Source organism: Brachyistius frenatus, unplaced genomic scaffold (assembly GCF_029030835.1).
Source record: "Brachyistius frenatus isolate BFR_SWC_R1_liver_20210118 unplaced genomic scaffold, ASM2903083v1 Contig_297, whole genome shotgun sequence".
Taxonomy (NCBI): domain Eukaryota; kingdom Metazoa; phylum Chordata; class Actinopteri; family Embiotocidae; genus Brachyistius; species Brachyistius frenatus.
This window is the reverse complement of record NW_027210896.1, coordinates 213,014-235,988: the sequence shown is the minus strand read 5'-3', so window position 1 is coordinate 235,988 and position 22,975 is coordinate 213,014. Positions and strand designations below refer to the sequence as shown.

The following is a 22,975-nucleotide window of genomic DNA, read 5'->3' as shown; positions in this document are numbered from 1 at the left end:
ACACACACACAGATCTCACACACACTCACACAGATCTCACGCGCACACACACACACACACAGATCTCACACACATTCTCTCACACACACTCACAGACACTCACACACTCACTCACACACTCACTCACACACAGATCTCACTCACAAGTATTTGGACAAGCAGGACAGATTAGATTCACAGACTGGAACCTAACCCTAGCTATATCAAACTATATCAAACACAGACTGGATATAAACCACAGACTGGATATTAAACTACAGACTGGATATAAAACTACAGACTGGATATAAACCACAGACTGGATATAAAACTACAGACTGGATATTAAACTACAGACTGGATATAAAACTACAGACTGGATATAAACCACAGACTGGATATAAAACCACAGACCGGATATAAACCACAGACCGGATATTAAACTACAGACTGGATATAAAACTACAGACTGGATATAAAACTACAGACTGGATATAAACTACAGACTGTTTCTAAAAGAGTTCATAGCTTCAGGTCTGTAAAATAGTTCTGATCCAGAAGTGTCTTCAGCTGCAATACCAGCGAGTGCCACTAGAGGTCGGCTCCAAAAAGCCTCCGGCTCCATAGACTCCCATTCAACTTCTCTCATCAAATCCAAAGTGAATAAAATGTGTCCATCAGTTATCTCGGTGTTGTTAGCTAAAGTCACTCCTTCTTCTTAGTTTTCTGGAGGTCCATCTGAAAATAATCCCTCATTCATTAGAAAAGAAGATTCAAGAAGACCTGTTTTTGGGGGCGTGTCTGTTTGATTGACAGGCCTGTGGTGCAGTCAGGTTACAGCTATCGGTGGGCGGGACGTAGTATCGTCAGGTTTCCGATCAGATCAGTCAGATCCACCGCTGGCTCCTCCCCCCAGCTCGTCCAAATATGGTCACTTCCTGCTCCAAACCGCTCCTAAAGGGTCTAATGAGAGTTATGAGGAATATAAAATAATATAAAATGATATAATCTGATGTTTCTGTGTTCATCGTTTCCTGTTCAAACACAACTAAAGTCAGAAACACTCTCATCTCATCATCTCACATCCTGCTACACTGACCCAGATTCCTCAGCTGTGACATCATCAGTGTTGGAAAGCACACACACACACACACACACACACACACACACACACACACACACACACACACACACACACACACACACACACACACACACACACACACACACACACACACACAGAGTGGAGTCAGTGGTGTTCCCAGACGTCCCACAGTCTCCAGTCTCTGGTGATGTGTGTCTGTGCCTTCAGAGGCTGCTGCCATTATGTAATTTGTGGGTAATGACTTGTCCAGACACTCTCACACACACACACACACACACACACACACACACACACACACACACACACACACACACACACACACACACACACACACACACACACACACACACACACACACACACACACACACACACACAAAGTGAACAAAGGCAACCCTGTCTGCAGCAGAAAATGATCACAGACACATTCCAGATGGATGGAGGCCTCTGCACATGCTCAGTCTGCATCCTGTCCACAGGTGTGTGTGTGTGTGTGTGTGTGTGTGTGTGTGTGTGTGTGTGTGTGTGTGTGTGTGTGTGTGTGTGTGTGTGTGTGTGTGTGTGTGTGTGTGTGTGTGTGTGTGTGTGTGTGTGTGTGTGTCCTTGCGTCATGCTGCAGCTCCGTAACTGATGTCTCTCATGTCAGATATCCTCCGTTCTTTGATGACAACCCGTTCGGGATCTACCAGAAGATCCTGGCTGGAAAACTGGAGTTCCCTCGACATCTGGACTTCTACGTGAAGTAAGCAGCAGACACACAACTACACTACTACACTACCACACAACTACACAACTACACTACCACACAACTACACTACCACACTACCACACAACTACGCTACTACACAACTACACAAATACATTACCGCGCTACTACACAACTACACTACTACACAAATACATTACTGCACTACTACACAACTACACTACTACACAAATACATTACCGCACTACTACACAACTACGCTACTACACAAATACATACACAACACTACTACACAAATACATTACCGCACTACTACACAACTACACTAACAAATACATTACCGCACTACTACACAACTACACTACTACACAAATACATTACCGCACTACTACACAACTACACTACTACACAAATACATTACCGCACTACTACACAACTACACTACTACACAAATACATTACCGCGCTACTACACAACTACACTACTACACAAATACATTACCGCACTACTACACAACTACGCTACTACACAAATACATTACCGCACTACTACACAACTACACTACTACACAAATACATTACACTACTACACAACTACACTACTACACAAATACCGCGCTACTACACAACTACGCTACTACACAAATACATTACCGCGCTACTACACAACTACACTACTACACAAATACATTACCGCGCTACTACACAACTACACTACTACACAAATACATTACCGCACTACTACACAACTACACTACTACACAAATACATTACCGCACTACTACACAACTACGCTACTACACAACTACGCTACTACACTACTTCACAACTATACTACTACACAACCACAACTACACTACTACACAACTACATTACCGCACTACTACACAACTACACTACTACACAAATACATTACCGCACTACTACACAACTACGCTACTACACAAATACATTACCGCACTACTACACAACTACACTACTACACAAATACATTACCGCACTACTACACAACTACGCTACTACACAAATACATTACCGCGCTACTACACAACTACACTACTACACAAATACATTACCGCACTACTACACAACTACGCTACTACACAAATACATTACCGCACTACTACACAACTACACTACTACACAAATACATTACCGCACTACTACACAACTACACTACTACACAAATACATTACCGCGCTACTACACAACTACGCTACTACACAAATACATTACCGCGCTACTACACAACTACACTACTACACAAATACATTACCGCACTACTACACAACTACACTACTACACAAATACATTACCGCACTACTACACAACTACACAAATACATTACCGCACTACTACACAACTACACTACTACACAAATACATTACCGCACTACTACACAACTACGCTACTACACAACTACGCTACTACACTACTTCACAACTATACTACTACACAACCACAACTACACTACTACACAACTACATTACCGCACTACTACACACCATGTTCTATGACTTTCAGAAATCACATGTTTTCCTGTGACTGGAGGAAGTCTTGTTTGTGATTGTTTTGATCTAAAATGTTTCATTTTGCTGCGGATTTTTAAAAAAAGAATTCAAAGTAATTTATGGAGTTTTAAGTGAGTTTTTTTGCGTTAAATTGCAGGAATTAGAAAAAGTTGCAAATTCAAAAAGAAAAACGTAAACAAGCTTCAGATGCTGTTTAATTCATGTTCATTCAACACATAGACCTGCTGGATGAAACAAACAAAGAGACGTCTCTGACAACTGGACATGTGGAGAAAACTCATTTAACATCCAGTAATATGGAATCACTTCCTTTGATCACAAACATTTAATCATCATTTTAAAGTGAAGAACACATTTCCCACAAACCCCGTCACTTCCTGTATAATTTGGTGATGAAAACATGAGCAGAGACTTTCTGGTTGTAAATGAGGAGTTAGTTTTGTTAATAAAGTCAGTGTTGTTTGAAAATATTTACTTTATGTTTTAACACTTTCAACACAGATTCTTTCTTTTTTTTTTTTTTGTGGAAAAATTACGGGAATTAAAAAAAATTACTTGTTCCCGCAAATATTGCAGACTTTGCTTGAATTTGAGTTCATTATTTAGATTTCCTGAAGGAACTGAATGAAGTCAAAGCTGAGGAGCAGATCAGAGTGATGATCATGTGACCAGCAGGGAACTCATCCAGATGAATGGACAGGACTTAACATGAGGACTTGCAGCTCAGAGCAGATGTGATGTCATACACAGTGTTTACAGAAGAAACAGCTGAAACAGCAGGTTATACTTGTGAAAATACACACCCTGAAACACACACAGTTCAAACTGCAGCCAGCTGTGAGTTTGTCTTAAAAAGGTTTGATTAGTTATATTATTTAATAAATAGTATTTTTGTTGGACTGCAGGAAACAACGAGGCTTCATGTCACTGAAGATAAAGATGGACATTTAATATTGAAAAGACAGGAAAACTGGATAAAACAAACAGAAAGTGAAAAACTTTGATTTCAAATTGACGAATTGAAAGCTTCATGAGCCTGATAGGAAATGTAAAATAACAACAGGGCTCATGGATTCATGTTTCTCCTGGATGTGATGATGTGGTTCCTCTGTGATCCAGACAGGAACATCTGGTGATGTGTTTCTTATGATGTCAGCAGAAAGCTCAGTGTTGATGAACAAGAAGTGTCCGCTCGTCCTCGTCCCTCTCAGGATGTCTTCATGTTCACATTTATAGTCTCATGATGAAAACATCACTTTCCTAAATCTGCTGACGAAGCATTTATCACTTGAACAGCTGGGACACTTTTCAGAGACGCACTCAGTCCCTCACGTGTTTCTTTCCCCTCCAGAGACCTCATCAAGAAGTTCCTGGTCATCGACCGAGCCCGACGACTCGGCAACATGAAGGTGAGTCTCTGCTAACACAGCAGCTCCTGTTCATCAGCAGACCGCATTAAACCACTGGGACACTGGAACACATCACTGGAGGAAGAAATCCAGCTGCAACGTCCAAATATGGTCACTTCCCGCTCCAAACCACACCCACAGACAGAATCTGAACTGGAGGCTTCATCACCTTCACAAACCAATGATGACATCACTGATGGTTGATGACATCACTGATGTTGTAAATCTCCTTTCAAAAAGAAGCAGTTTCTGTCCTGTAACTGAGCGACAGCTGTTCATAATGTCTGTTTATAACTGAAGGAGTAAAAACAGATGAAGGTCGGTCGTCTAAGAGCTCCAACATCACGGAGGAGATCTGGAGGAGATCTGCTGGAGGATCAGACAACAGCCTGAGTGAGTTGTGTGATGGTGTTGGCCCTGCTGGGCCTCCGTACGTCCCTCGATCAGTGATGAGTCACTAAACGAGGTTTTCTGTTGTCTAATCCTCCTCCAGATCTCTGATAATAAATGATAATAGATGATAATACTGATAATAGATAATAATACGGATAATAGATGATAATAGATAATAATACTGATAATAGATGATAATACGGATAATAGATAATAATACTGATAATAGAGTATAATACTGATAATAGATGATAATAGATAATAATACGGATAATAGAGTATAATACTGATAATAGATGATAATAGATAATAATACGGATAATAGATGATAATACGGATAATAATACTGATAATAGATGATAATAGATAATAATACGGATAATAGATGATAATAGATAATAATACTGATAATAGATGGTAATACTGATAATAGATAATAATACTGATAATAGATAATAATACTGATAATAGATGATAATACTGACAATAGATGATAATACTGATAATAGATAGTAATAGGTGATAATAGATAATAATACTGATAATAGATGATAATACTGATAATAGATAATAATACTGATAATAGATAATAATACTGACAATAGATGATAATACTGATAATAGATGATAATACGGATAATAGATAATAATACTGATAATAGATGATAATACTGACAATAGATGATAATACTGATAATAGATAGTAATAGGTGATAATAGATAATAATACTGATAATAGATGATAATACGGATAATAGATAATAATACTGATAATAGATAATAATACGGATAATAGATGATAATAGATAATAATACGGATAATAGATGATAATAGATAATAATACGGATAATAGATGATAATAGATAATAATACTGATAATAGATGGTAATACTGATAATAGATAATAATACTGATAATAGATGATAATACTGACAATAGATGATAATACTGATAATAGATAATAATACTGATAATAGATGATAATACTGACAATAGATGATAATACTGATAATAGATAGTAATAGGTGATAATAGATAATAATACTGATAATAGATGATAATACTGATAATAGATAATAATACTGATAATAGATAATAATACTGACAATAGATGATAATACTGATAATAGATGATAATACTGATAATAGATGATAATACGGATAATAGATAATAATACTGATAATAGATGATAATACTGATAATAGATGATAATACTGATAATAGATAGTAATAGGTGATAATAGATAATAATACTGACAATAGATGATAATACTGATAATAGATGATAATACGGATAATAGATAGTAATAGGTGATAATAGATAATAATACTGATAATAGATGATAATACGGATAATAGATGATAATAGATAATAATACTGATAATAGATGATAATCAATGATAATACTGATAATAGATAATAATACTGATAATAGATGATAATACTGATAATAGATGATAATACGGATAATAGATGATAATACTGATAATTGATGATAATACTGATAATAGATAATAATACTGATAATAGATGATAATACTGATAATAGATGATAATACTGATAATAGATGATAATACGGATAATAGATAATAATACTGATAATAGATGATAATACGGATAATAGATGATAATACGGATAATAGATGATAATAGATAATAATACTGATAATAGATGATAATCGATGATAATACTGATAATAGATGATAATAGATGATAATACTGATAATAGATAATACTGATAATAGATGATAATACTGATAATAGATAGTAATAGGTGATAATAGATAATAATACTGATAATAGATGATAATACTGATAATAGATGATAATACTGATAATAGATGATAATACTGATAATAAATGATAATACTGATAATAGATAATACTGATAATAGATAATAATACTGATAATAGATGATAATAGATAATAATACTGATAATAGATGATAATACTGATAATAATACTGATAATAGATGATAATACTGATAATAGATGATAATACTGATAATAGATGATAATAGATGATAATACTGATAATAGATAATAATAGATGATAATAGATAATAATACTGATAATAGATGATAATACTGATAATAGATAATAATACTGATAATAGATGATAATAGATAATAATACTGATAATAGATGATAATACTGATAATAATACTGATAATAGATGATAATACTGATAATAGATGATAATAGATGATAATACTGATAATAGATAATAATAGATGATAATACTGATAATAGATAATAATAGATGATAATAGATAATAATACTGATAATAGATGATAATACTGATAATAGATAATAATACTGATAATAGATAGTAATAGATGATAATAGATAATAATACTGATAATAGATGATAATACTGATAATAGATAATAATACTGATAATAGATGATAATAGATGATAATACTGATAATAGATAATAATACTGATAATAGATAGTAATAGATGATAATAGATAATAATACTGATAATAGATGATAATACTGATAATAGATGATAATACGGATAATATATGATAATAGATAATAATACTGTTAATAGATGATAATAGATAATAATACTGATAATAGATGATAATACTGATAATAGATAGTAATAGATAATAATACTGATAATAGATGATAATACTGATAATAGATAATAATACTGATAATAGATGATAATACTGATAATAGATAATAATAGTGATAATAGATGGTAATACTGATAATAGATAATAATACTGATAATAGATGATAATACTGATAATAGATAGTAATAGGTGATAATAGATAATAATACTGATAATAGATGATAATACTGATAATAGATAATAATACTGATAATAGATGATAATACTGATAATAGATGATAATCGATGATAATACTGATAATAGATAATAATACTGATAACAGATGATAATACTGATAATAGATCATAATAGATGATAATAGATAATAATACTGGTAATAGATGATAATACTGATAATAGATAATACTGATAATAGATAATAATACTGATAATAGATGATAATAGATAATAATACTGATAATAGATGATAATAGATAATAATACTGATAATAGATGATAATACTGATAATAGATGATAATAGATGATAATACTGATAATAGATAATAATAGTTGATAATACTGATAATAGATAATAATAGATGATAATAGATGATAATACTGATAATAGATGATAATAGATAATAATACTGATAATAGATGATAATAGATAATAATACTGATAATAGATGATAATACTGATAATAGATAATAATACTGATAATAGATGATAATACGGATAATATATGATAATAGATAATAATACTGTTAATAGATGATAATAGATAATAATACTGATAATAGATGATAATACTGATAATAGATAGTAATAGATAATAATACTGATAATAGATGATAATACTGATAATAGATAATAATACTGATAATAGATGATAATACTGATAATAGATAATAATAGTGATAATAGATGGTAATACTGATAATAGATAATAATACTGATAATAGATGATAATACTGATAATAGATAGTAATAGGTGATAATAGATAATAATACTGATAATAGATGATAATACTGATAATAGATAATAATACTGATAATAGATGATAATACTGATAATAGATGATAATCGATGATAATACTGATAATAGATAATAATACTGATAATAGATGATAATACTGATAATAGATCATAATAGATGATAATAGATAATAATACTGGTAATAGATGATAATACTGATAATAGATAATACTGATAATAGATAATAATACTGATAATAGATGATAATAGATAATAATACTGATAATAGATGATAATAGATAATAATACTGATAATAGATGATAATACTGATAATAGATGATAATACTGATAATAGATGATAATAGATGATAATACTGATAATAGATAATAATAGTTGATAATACTGATAATAGATAATAATAGATGATAATAGATGATAATACTGATAATAGATGATAATACTGATAATAGATGATAATACTGATAATAGATAATAATACTGATAATAGATGATAATAGATGATAATACTGATAATAACAGATGATAATAGATAATAATACTGATAATAGATGATAATACTGATAATAGATGATAATACGGATAATAGATGATAATAGATAATAATACTGATAATAGATGATAATACTGATAATAGATAATAATACTGATAATAGATATATACTGATAATAGATGATAATAGATAATAATACTGATAATAGATGATAATACTGATAATAGATAGTAATAGATAATAATACTGATAATAGATGATAATACTGATAATAGATAATAATACTGATAATAGATGATAATAGATAATAATACTGATAATAGATGATAATACTGATAATAGATAATAATACTGATAATAGATGATAATACTGATAATAGATAATAATACTGATAATAGATGATAATATTGATAATAGATAATAATACTGATAATAGATAATAATACTGATAATAGATGATAATACTGATAATAGATAGTAATAGGTGATAATAGATAATAATACTGACAATAGATGATAATACTGATAATAGATAATAATACTGATAATAGATAATAATACTGATAATAGATGATAATACTGATAATAGATGATAATACTGATAATAGATCATAATAGATGATAATAGATAATAATACTGATAATAGATGATAATACTGATAATAGATAATACTGATAATAGATAATAATACTGATAATAGATGATAATAGATAATAATACTGATAATAGATGATAATACTGATAATAGATGATAATACTGATAATAGATGATAATAGATGATAATACTGATAATAGATAATAATAGTTGATAATACTGATAATAGATAATAATAGATGATAATAGATGATAATACTGATAATAGATGATAATACTGATAATAGATGATAATACTGATAATAGATAATAATACTGATAATAGATGATAATAGATGATAATACTGATAATAACAGATGATAATAGATAATAATACTGATAATAGATGATAATACTGATAATAGATGATAATACGGATAATAGATGATAATAGATAATAATACTGATAATGGATGATAATAGATGATAATACTGATAATAATAGATGATAATAGATAATAATACTGATAATAGATGATAATACGGATAATAGATGATAATAGATAATAATACTGATAATAGATGATAATACTGATAATAGATAGTAATAGATAATAATACTGATAATAGATGATAATACTGATAATAGATAATAATACTGATAATAGATGATAATAGATAATAATACTGATAATAGATGATAATACTGATAATAGATAATAATACTGATAATAGATGATAATACTGATAATAGATAATAATACTGATAATAGATGATAATATTGATAATAGATAATAATACTGATGATAATAGATAATAATACTGATAATAGATGATAATACTGATAATAGATAGTAATAGGTGATAATAGATAATAATACTGACAATAGATGATAATACTGATAATAGATAATAATACTGATAATAGATAATAATACTGATAATAGATGATAATACTGATAATAGATGATAATAGATAATAATACTGATAATAGATGATAATACTGATAATAGATAATACTGATAATAGATAATAATACTGATAATAGATGATAATAGATAATAATACTGATAATAGATGATAATACTGATAATAGATGAGAATACTGATAATAGATGATAATACTGATAATAGATAATAATAGATGATAATAGATAATACTGATAATAGATAATAATAGATGATAATAGATAATACTGATAATAGATAATAATACTGATAATAGATGATAATAGATGATAATACTGATAATAGATGATAATACTGATAATAGATGAGAATACTGATAATAGATGATAATACTGATAATAGATAATAATAGATGATAATACTGATAATAGATAATAATAGATGATAATAGATAATAATACTGATAATAGATGATAATACTGATAATAGATAATAATACTGACAATAGATGATAATAGATGATAATACTGATAATAGATAATAATACTGATAATAGATAGTAATAGATGATAATAGATAATAATACTGATAATAGATGATAATACTGATAATAGATAATAATACTGATAATAGATGATAATACTGACTGATAATAGATAATAATACTGATAATAGATGATAATAGATGATAATACTGATAATAATAGATGATAATAGATAATAATACTGATAATAGATGATAATACTGATAATAGATGATAATACGGATAATAGATGATAATAGATAATAATACTGATAATAGATGATAATACTGATAATAGATAATAATACTGATAATAGATAGTAATAGATGATAATAGATAATAATACTGATAATAGATGATAATACTGATAATAGATAATAATACTGATAATAGATGATAATACTGATAATAGATAATAATACTGATAATAGATGATAATACTGATAATAGATGATAATACTGATAATAGATAGTAATAGATGATAATAAATAATAATACTGATAATAGATGATAATACTGATAATATTTGGAGACTTTAACGTGTGGAGACTTTAACGTGTGGCGACTTTAACGCGTGGCGACTTTAACGCTTTAACGTTTGGAGACTTTAACGTGTGGAGACTTTAACGTGTGTGTTTTTCAGTCTTCATGTACACTTCCATGTTCATCTGTTTCAGAACGGAGCTGACGACGTGAAGAAGCACCGCTGGTTCAAGACCATCGACTGGGAGGCCGTTCCTTTGAGGAAGCCGAAGGTACACCTTCATCATAACATACAACACACAGCAGTCTTCATCATAACATACAACACAAAGCAGTATTCATCAGAACATACAACACGGAGCAGTCTTCATCAGAACATACAACACGGAGCAGTCTTCATCAGAACATACAACACACAGCAGTCTTCATCAGAACATACAACACGGAGCAGTCTTCATCAGAACATACAACACACTTCATCAGAACATACAACACACAGCAGTCTTCATCAGAACATACAACACACAGCAGTCTTCATCAGAACATACAACACGGAGCAGTCTTCATCAGAACATACAACACACAGCAGTCTTCATCAGAACATACAACACACAGCAGTCTTCATCAGAACATACAACACACAGCAGTCTTCATCAGAACATACAACACACAGCAGTCTTCATCAGAACATACAACACACAGCAGTCTTCATCAGAACATACAACACACAGCAGTCTTCATCAGAACATACAACACACAGCAGTCTTCATCAGAACATACAACACACAGCAGTCTTCATCAGAACATACAACACACAGCAGTCTTCATCAGAACATACAACACACAGCAGTCTTCATCAGAACATACAACACACAGCAGTCTTCATCAGAACATACAACACGGAGCAGTCTTCATCAGAACATACAACACACAGCAGTCTTCATCAGAACATACAACACACAGCAGTCTTCATCAGAACATACAACACACAGCAGTCTTCATCAGAACATACAACACGGAGCAGTCTTCATCAGAACATACAACACACAGCAGTCTTCATCAGAACATACAACACACAGCAGTCTTCATCAGAACATACAACACGGAGCAGTCTTCATCAGAACATACAACACACAGACCAGTCTTCATCAGAACATACCACACAGAGCAGTCTTCATCAGAACATACAACACGGAGCAGTCTTCATCAGAACATACAACACGGAGCGCTCTTATATTAATCGGTGACTAACTGTTTTTCAGGATTTTCTATCTGTGACATCGATATTTCTATTCGGGTTAAATTATTGTCATAAAAGTTGAAAAATGTGCCAAGAGTCACCTCTGACCTTTAACCTCTGACCTCTGTCCTGTCCCTGTCCTCAGCCTCCCATCGTCCCTAAAGTTTCCCACGATGGCGACACGTCCAACTTCGACGTGTACCCGGAGGAGGACTGGAAGAAGGACCCCCCCGTCCCTCCCAAGGACCTGGAGGTCTTCCACAACTTCTGAGCCGCTTTATTTATGGACCAGCTGCTGTTTATCAGACGCTGTGACATCATCACCACGAGACCCTTTGTTTTATTTATCTGACTCCAGTCAAACCTCTTCTTCTTTGGTTTTCTTCTTTTGTATCATGTTTTTCTCTGAACCTGCTGATATGCAAAAAGAAGAACAGACTGTTAGTTTGTGGGTTCAACCAGAGAACATCAGGTCTGTTTTTATAGCTCATCTTTTATATCCTTCTCTTTAAAACTCTTTGATTGACATACGCTGGTGCTGCTCGGCCCGCCGGCCTCGGGTCGACCCGGACCGGCTCCACTGTCTGCAGGGCCACGCTTTATTTTGAAATGCGTGACAGGAAGCACTTTGTTAAAAGGTGCCTTACATCAGTGTGCAGCAGAACCCCTGGTCTGCAGACGACATCCTGTCTTCATCTTCATCATCATCATCATCCTCCTCCTCACTGAGAGCTTTAATATTAACTCCTCCCACTGCAGTCTCCCCCTTTCAAAATAAAACTTCCTGTCATGTGACGTGTGCCTCACCGCTCCTCCAAAGCCGTTTAAATACGGCAATATGTATTATTATTATTAGTCATTTGATCAATTTGAACTTGTGATTGATGCATTGTGTTTCCGTGGTGACGACCACATGTCAGACACTGATGACGGCAGCATGCTCTGACAGTTCATCCTCACCGTCGGCTCTCTGCACCTCCTCCACCTGCACCTCCTCCCTGGAACCCAGAAACACCTGAAACGCTCCAACGGTCCACCCTGATGACCTCACCACACCCCATCATCCAATCACATCCACCCTGATGACCTCACCACATCCCATCATCCAATCACATCCACCCTGATGACCTCACCACATCCCATCATCCAATCACATCCACCCTGATGACCTCACCACATCCCATCATCCAATCACATCCACCCTGATGACCTCACCACATCCCATCATCCAATCACATCCACCGTGACGCCGTCGACCGACACGCCTCCTCCGAGTGATTTTATCATCTGATTAACTGACTGATCTTCTTCTTTATCTCATTATAACATAAATTATTATAAAAAGACATTTCACTGCTTCTAGTAAACAAACTGCATTCTGTGACCAGCTGCCATCATTTTTCAGCTCCGTGTGATCATGTGATCTCAATTGTTAACACAAATCCAAACAATTTTTTGCAATATTTGCAGGAGTTTGTAATTTTTGCTAAATTCCCGCCATTTTTCTGCAAAACGTCAACAGAAGCAAACAAAAATAACTCCTTTACAATCATTTATAATTCATCTGTGCATGCATTTTATTCTCTGCAAAAAAACTCACGTAAAACATGAATTTATGATGAAAACAATCCCAGAAGAACTACAGTCATGTCTTCATGCTAGTTTGTACAGAAGTGAGTCAGAGCTGCTTCACATGATGATGCTTCCACTGACCAATCAGAAAGCTGCTGACTCGGCAGGAAGGTCCGTCAGCTGAACCCGTCCGACGACATGACGGCAGCTCGTCACTGTAAATACATCACCTGTCTCATGCTGCTGCCTGTGATGTCACACCACCTGTCAGCCAATCGCCATGTCCCTCTGTCGCGGCTTTTTCTTCCTTGTTCCAACCTGATGCCTACATTACCCACAATGCACCTCCTCCACTTGCAGTGTAACCATCCCCCTTTAAGACTGTTAAACACATCCTGAACTGTTAAATGAAGCCTGAACTGCATTTAGAATAAATGTTTATACCGACATATGATCATGTCAATCAATAATATAAATAATATCGATCATAACATTTAAAGTATTGGTACAGAATTTAAACACAAACCTGTCTTTATACCTGAAGCTTTTTCCTGCTGAGTCGACCAACATGCTGCTTCGTTTTGTTTGTGTCCTGTCAATCATCATCGTTTTCTAGCCGGTACATAACGATGCCTTTTAATACCCACGGACTCCCTTTATACTGTAACCATGGTAACCATGAGCAGTGACATGTTTGTATGAAGACTGAAACCTGAAGAAAAAAACACATCCTGTCTCTGGTCCCGCCTTGTCCTTTCACCCTCCTCTTCCTCATAGCTCCTCCTTCCAGCTCCGCCTCCGCCTTGCTCCTCCTTCTAGCTCCTAGCTCCCCCTTGTCGTAGCTCCTCCTTCTGTCTCCTCCGCTTCCTCGCTCTGCCTCCTGCCGTCACCTGAGAGCCCCTGAAGGTCGGCCGCCCTCCTGAAACCCTTTTTATTTATTATTCTTTAATGATGAGCTATAAGAGGAAATATTCTCTCATCGTTTTCCACATAACAATGATAGAAACATTCCTGCAGTGACCTTTATTTGACCTTTATTTGACCTCTATCTGGTATTCACAGTTACAGACCAAATAAAAGGCTTTAAAATGACATGATTGGAAACAGTCAAAACGTTAAATCATTATTGGATTGGTAGAAATTAACTGCCATTATGAGTAATTAATTCATTGTTTTTGTCATTTTTAAAGTGAAAATATGAACAGTTCTCGAGGTCATTTGATCCACTTTTAATACAAAATATTAATCCATGCAGCTTTAATTTGTCTCAGAAGTTTTCCGTTTCTTGTTTTCATCTACATACATTCAATAAAACAAAGTTTCCTGGAAAATAAATGTTTTAAATTTCTATCCAATCAGATTCAAAGACATCCTGCCCCATTGTGACACGTTAGCCAATTAGCTGTCAGTACTTCTTACACCAGCGACACAGCAACATCTGGGATATTAGCCGGCTAGCAAACATGCTACGAATTTAACAAAGAAAAGGCAGAAAGGATTAAATTTGTATGAAAAATGGGAAACAGTTTTATTTCACGACTGTAAATGACGTTCCCCGTTAACATTCACGATACGTTTGGGTTTTCAGGTCTTTCCAGCCGACTGTCCCACCGGCTGATCAGCTGACTGCTCCTCTCTTCACAACGTCCATCACTGATGTCCAGCTGATGTTCTGCTACCTGGTTCACTGAGGAACCATCTGACGCTGCAACACGTTCGTTATGTCCAAACAACCAAACCTCATCCAGGTTCAGATCAGCAGCTCCTCCCATCACCCGCCAGGTTTCTCCATCCTTGAAGTCTCCCACCGACTCCTCCCACCCACTCCTCCCACCCACTCCTCCCACTCACTCCTCCCACCGACCCCTCCCACCGAGGACTCTCCCGAGACCATCTTTTCTTGGGAGGCGCGACCAGGAGCTGATGCCCCGACAAAACAATCGAATAAAGTTTTCTTAAACAGCAAATGTGTTTCAGACAAAGTTCATGTTTCATCTGAAGTGTCTGAGACGCTTTAACAACATTAAGAGGTCAGGAAAACAGACGAGTGGCTCAAAGCTGGAAGGAGGAGTTCCCTTAACTTTTCCCTGAAGTATCGAATCAAAGCTGACTTTGAAAACTTCCTGAAACTGGTCGCTGTGTTTCTTCTCTCTGAACACGTTCGGACCTCTGAGTTGAGGAGGAAATCATGAGTCATCACTGCTGCTGCAGTTCCTGTGACGGCCAGGAGGGGCTGCCAGAGAGCAGCGCTGCCTCGTCGTTCCAGTCCAGCTCAGATGGTTGATATTAGGAGCTGTTGGTCTTAATTAAGAAGGAACGGTGTTGGTGGTTGTTTGGTTAACCGCCTCACCAGGAAATACCGACTCTGCGTTTTCCAGTCGTTAGAGGTGAGACCGTCTCCATCCTTCAGTTCGATGGTGTTAATGAAGTCGTTACGTTTCCAGTGGAAACATGAGTCATGTTGTGTCTGGAGTGTCTCCGTCGCGACCGTCTGACTAATAAAAACCCTCTGTAGAGCCTTCAGGCAGCGCTGAGCTACCGCTGGCCTATAAGGCCTCACTGACAGGAAACGCCAATAAAAAACTTTAAACGTTTTCTCTCCTGAACCCGACTCGTCTGAACTTTTCCTTCCAACGATGCACAACAGGAAGAATCCATCACTGTTCTGATGACATCACGTTTCAAGAGGGGCGGAGCTTCACTGTCTGAGACCGGAGGAGGATCGTGAGCTCAGGAGACACCAGCTGGGACCGTCTGAGGGGAAACATCCACTGTGGACCAACTCAACTGTGTTGCCATGGCAACAGGCTCCTCGTTCTGCCTCAAACACGGCCTGTTTGCAATTTAGGATACAAACTAAAACTCTGTTTCCAGAAGTCCACTGACGTGTTTGTTTGGAGTTGTTTTTCTTTGATGAGTTATTTCAAGATGTTAAAAAGTTGATCTGATCCAGTCTTACTCAGTCTGACCCAGTCTGACCCAGTCTGACCCAGTCTGACCCAGTATAACCCAGTATAACCTGCAGGTGAGATTAAACCTGGAGAACATCAATATAAATTAAAACTGCAAACAGTGATGTACGGGCCCTCGCACTCCGGCACGCCGCCTCCCCGAAGCCGCCTCCCCGACGTGCAGCACGTGAGGGACCGCGTATACCCGCTTAAGGTTGCTATTTTTGTCTCGTTTCCTGTCTCCAGCAGGGGGTGCTGGCGAGCCGTTTGGCCACGCCCACTCGCAAAACACACCAGATGTATCGTCTCTCCACGCCGGATGTATGTGACACGTTTCATGAGGTTTCAAACATCCTTTGACCTTAAACATCAACTTCCTGTGTCACGGCGAGACATCAAACTTTGCCGCATCGTCACGGTGACACCCATTGACAAAGTCGAACGCATGTCTCAATATATCATCAGCTACATGTTTAGGTTATTGTGACCCGACTTTACGTTCATGGGATCAACCAGCTAGAATGTGAAAGTATGAAAAGTGTCATTTCCAGTGGCCAACAGGGGGCGCTATGACTATGAGCGAATATTACCCCACAGGGGTCTTCAGGGCGGGGCTGTTATCATACCTGTGATGTTTGGAGAAGGTCGGTCCATATACAGTGGGTACGGAAAGTATTCATACCCCTTTAAATTTTTCACTCTTTGTTTCATTGCAGCCATTTGCTAAAATCAAAAAAGTTCATTTTATTTCTCATTAATGTACACTCAGCACCCCATCTTGACAGAAAAAAACAGAAATGTAGAAATTGGTGCAAATTTATTAAAAAAGAAAAACTGAAATATCACATGGTCATAAGTATTCAGACCCTTTGCTCAGTATTGAGTAGAAGCACCCTTTTGAGCTCGTACAGCCATGAGTCTTCTTGGGAATGATGCAACAAGCTTTTCACACCTGGATTTGGGGATCCTCTGCCAATCTTCCTTGCAGATCCTCTCCAGTTCCGTCAGGTTGGATGGTGAACGTTGGTGGACAGACATTTTCAGGTCTCTCCAGAGATGCTCCATTGGGTTTAGGTCAGGGCTCTGGCTGGGCCAGTCAAGAATGGTCACAGAGTTGTTCCGAAGCCACTCCTTTGTTATTTTAGCTGTGTGCTTCGGGTCATTGTCTTGTTGGATGGTGAACCTTCGGCCCAGTCTGAGGTCCAGAGCACTCTGGAAGAGGTTTTCTTCCAGGATATCTCTGTACTTGGCCGCATTCATCTTTCCTTCAATTGCAACCGGTCGTCCTGTCTCTGCAGCTGAAAAACACCCCCATAGCATGATGCTGCCACCACCATGTTTCACTGTTGGGATTGTATTGGGCAGGTGATGAGCAGTGCCTGGTTTTCTCCACACATACCGCTTAGAATTAACGCCAAAAAGTTCAATCTTGGTCTCATCAGACCAGAGAATCTTATTTCTCATAGTCTGGGAGTCCTTCATGTGTTTTTTGTCAAACTCTATGCGGGCTTTCATATGTCTTGCACTGAGGAGAGGCTTCCGTCGGGCCACTCTGCCATAAAGCCCCGACTGGTGGAGGGCTGCAGTGATAGTTGACTTTGTGGAACTTTCTCCCATCTCCCTACTGCATCTCTGGAGCTCAGCCACAGTGATCTTTGGGTTCTTCTTTACCTCTCTCACCAAGACTCTTCTCCCACGATTGCTCAGTTTGGCTGGACGGCCAGGTCTAGGAAGAGTTCTGGTCGTCCCAAACTTCTTCCATTTAAGGATTATGGAGGCCACTGTGCTCTTAGGAACCTTGAGTGCTGCAGAAATTGTTTTGTAACCTTGGCCAGATCTGTGCCTTGCCACAACTCTGTCTCTGAGCTCCTTGGACAGTTCCTTCGACCTCATGATTCTCATTTGCTCTGACATGCACTGTGAGCTGTAAGGTCTTATATAGACAGGTGTGTGCCTTTCCTAATCAAGTCCAATCAGTTTAATTAATACAGCTGGACTCCAATGAAGGAGTAGAACCATCTCAAGGAGGATCAGAAGAAATGGACAGCATGTGAGTTAAATATGAGTGTCACAGCAAAGGGTCTGAATACTTATGACCATGTGATATTTCAGTTTTTCTTTTTTAATACATTTGCACAAATTTCTACATTTCAGTTTTTTTCTGTCAAGATGGGGTGCTGAGTGTACATTAATGAGAAATAAAATGAACTTTTTTGATTTTAGCAAATGGCTGCAATGAAACAAAGAGTGAAAAATTTAAAGGGGTCTGAATACTTTCCGTACCCACTGTATATAAGATTTAAAGCAACTCCCAGTTTCATGGCGAGACATTCAAAATGGCCCCCTCTTACGGGCACACACATCGACGAAAACAAATTATTTTGATAACTTTTAATCCCAAACACGTTTTCTATCCAGAGAACCTAAATTCAAGTCGGTCCGACAAAGTACAACGTGTCAGAATCGCCCAAAATGGTGACTAAATTCAAAATGGTGGACTTCCTGTCAAGTTAACATAACGGTGCAATGTAACTTTTTTGTGCGTCTAGGTGTGATACACGTGTCCACCGGATTTGGTGAATTTAGGTAAATGTGGGCGCCGGGGCATCTCTTTAGGGGGCGCTCTCGAGACGTTTGGCCACGCCCACTCGCGACTCCACCAGAATACGAAATGTTTCACCGGGAGACAAATGTGTTTCCACTTTCATGAGCTTTTGAATATGATGAAGCCTCCAAAAAGGAAAATCACTTTACGTAAGAAGAAGAAGAACGACCAACATCCTTACAAAATACAACAGGGCTTTCGCACCGATTCTCGGTGCTCGGGCTCTAATAAAGTGGAAGTGAGCTTTGATTGACAGCATGATGTCTGTCTGAAGGTTGAACTCGTGACATCACATTAGAAGGAATGTACAGACTGTGAATCAGCTGAAGCTCCACCTGGCCAAACAACAGCTTGTTTGCGTGTCCTGTGATGTGTCGTAATGACAGGTCAGCAGCGCTCGTGTTCGCAGCGCTCGTCGGGGTTCCTGTCATCAGTGGGGGTCCTGAAGGCACCACACCCTGCTGGGGGAGGAGAGGACACTGAACTCACACACCCAACCATAGATAGTCCGCCACCCGCCTGGCCTCCTGCAGTCTGGATGAAGAAGATTCAGAAGGTTTCACTGCATTCAAACATTAACGGCCTGTTTTCCTCCCAGTATGTTTTGAAAACATCAACAAGTCACCAGTTAAAGCTCCTGGTGGATCTGCTGTAATCTGCTCTAAAGACTAATGAGAGGGACGACAGCGTGTGCTGAACCCGCCCGGCCGGTCGGTGACGCCCTGGGGGGTCCGATGGTGGGACACCTGCACAGGTACCTCAGACTGCTTCTACCTGCAGGCATCTCTATTGTAAAGGTTTGGTTGAAATCTCCTCTTTCAGTTGGATAACTGCATGACCTTTCACCTCAGCGCTGGGCCCGATGACCTTTCACCTCAGCGCTGGGCCCGATGACCTTTCACCTCAGCGCTGGTCCCGATGACCTTTGCATGTTTTACTCATAAGTCATGAGTCAGCAATTCTGATTCTTTCCACCGGGTCCGAACATGTTCACAAATGTTCTTTAGAGTTCATTTAAACCTATTATCTTTTTATAAACTAAAAACACATCCTGGAAAACACAAGATACAAAACAACATGTGACAGTATGTTTATTTTAGGAGCAGAAATAAAGATGGTGAATTTAGTGACGTAGTTAAACTGGTTAAATGTCGCGAAATTACACAATGTTCCTTTACTTTCGGCTCCGTGCTCTGATTGGTCGGTTAACAGAACCAGGCTCAGAGGTGGGCGGAGCATCTGTTACCAGAACCAGGATCAGAGGTGGGCAGAGCATCTGTTACCAGAACCAGGATCAGAGGTGGGCGGCCATCTGCCTCCACTGGTTGGTGTGAGAGGAGAGCAGAGACAGAAAAGGACAGCATAGAGATAGAAGAGAAGAACTGTTGGTGGAGACGACAAGCGCAGAGCAGAGACATGCAGCTCCATGACGGGACATCTGGAAAAGAAAGAACAGAAACTATACGAGCGAAGGAACTGAATGGAGACAACAGACAATAAGAAGAAACTATGAGAGAGAAGAAGATGGTGAGGTATGAGTCAGTTAAAGAGTAGGAGGAAAGAAAAGAAGCTCAGCATGTAACGAGGTCCTCCAGCAGCCTCGGCCTATAACAGCATAACTAAGGGTTGGTTCAGGTCTACCTGAGCCAGCCCTAACTATAGGCTTTATCAAGAAGGAACGTTTTGAGTCTAATCTTAAAGCTAGAGAGGGTTTCTGCCCCTCCAACACAAACTGGGAGCTGGTTCCACAGGGGAGGAGCCTGAACACTGAAGCTCCGCCTCCCATTCTACTTCTGGAAACTCTAGGAACCACAAGTAGACCAGCGTACTGAGAGAGAAGTGCTCTGCTAGGATTATATGGTTCCATAAGATCTCTAAGATATGATGGAGCCTGGTCATGTAGAGCTTTGTAAGTCATCAAGAGAACTTTAAATTATATTCTTGATTTCACAGGAAGCCAGTGAAGAGAAGATAAAACTGGAGAAATATGATCTCTCTTGTTAAATCCCATCAGTACTCTTGCTGCAGCATTTTGGATCAGCTGCAGGTTTTTAAAGAGTAATTTGGACATCCTAACAACAAGGAATTACAATAATCTAGTCTAGAAGTAACAAACACATGAATGAGTTTTTCTGCGTCACGCTGAGGAAGGATTTTCCTGATTTTATTAATATTAAGTAGATGAAAGAAGGCAGTTCTGGAGATTTGCTTTATATGGTGTCTAAAGGACAAATCCTCATCAAAGATGACTCCAAGGTTCCTCACAGTTTTGCTGGAGGCCAAGACAATGTCATCTAGAGTAACTAAGTGATTACAGAAAGAGTTTCTGGGGTGTTTAGGACCAAGTACAAGAACTTCTGTTTTGTCTGAATTTAGAAACAGGAAGTTTTTGGTCATTCAGGCCTTTACGTCTTTTAGACAGGCTTCAAGTTTTACTAACTGATTAGTTTCATCTGGTTTTATAGAAAGATATAGCTGAGTGTCATCTGCATAACAATGGAAGTTGATGCAGTGCTTCCTGATGACATCTCCTGAAGTTTATGTAAGTGTAGATCATGTAAGGACTTTACATTATAGTTTATATAAATTTAGGTCATGTAAGGACTTTACAGTCGTTTATATAAATGTAGGTAATCTCAGGACTTTACAGTCGTTTGTATTAATGTAGGTCATGTAAGGACTTTACAGTAGTCTATATAAATGTAGGTAATGTGAGGATTTTACAGTGTAGTTTACATAAATGTAGGTCATGTGAGGGCTTTACAGTGTAGTTTATATAAATGTAGGTCATGTAAGGACTTTATAGTGTAGGTTATGGAAATGTAGGTCATGTAAGGACTTTACAGTGTAATTTATGGAAATGTAGCTCGTTTAAGGACTTTACAGTCGTTTATATAAATGTAGGTCATGCAAGG

General features: G+C 36.7%; 1 protein-coding gene across 1 annotated transcript in view; it reads left to right on the top strand.

Annotated features, from left to right (window-relative positions):
• The window catches only part of prkx (protein kinase X-linked), a 30,138-nt gene extending 15,672 nt beyond the window's left edge, over positions 1 to 14,466 (top strand). The window contains exons 5-8 of the mRNA XM_069722604.1: positions 1,730 to 1,825; positions 4,672 to 4,729; positions 11,887 to 11,964; positions 13,078 to 14,466. Of these exons, the coding sequence (XP_069578705.1) occupies positions 1,730 to 1,825; positions 4,672 to 4,729; positions 11,887 to 11,964; positions 13,078 to 13,203 (358 nt within the window). The 3' untranslated portion in view covers positions 13,204 to 14,466. The remainder of the gene's footprint in view (positions 1 to 1,729; positions 1,826 to 4,671; positions 4,730 to 11,886; positions 11,965 to 13,077) is intronic.
• The last annotated feature ends 8,509 nt before the right edge of the window (positions 14,467 to 22,975 follow it).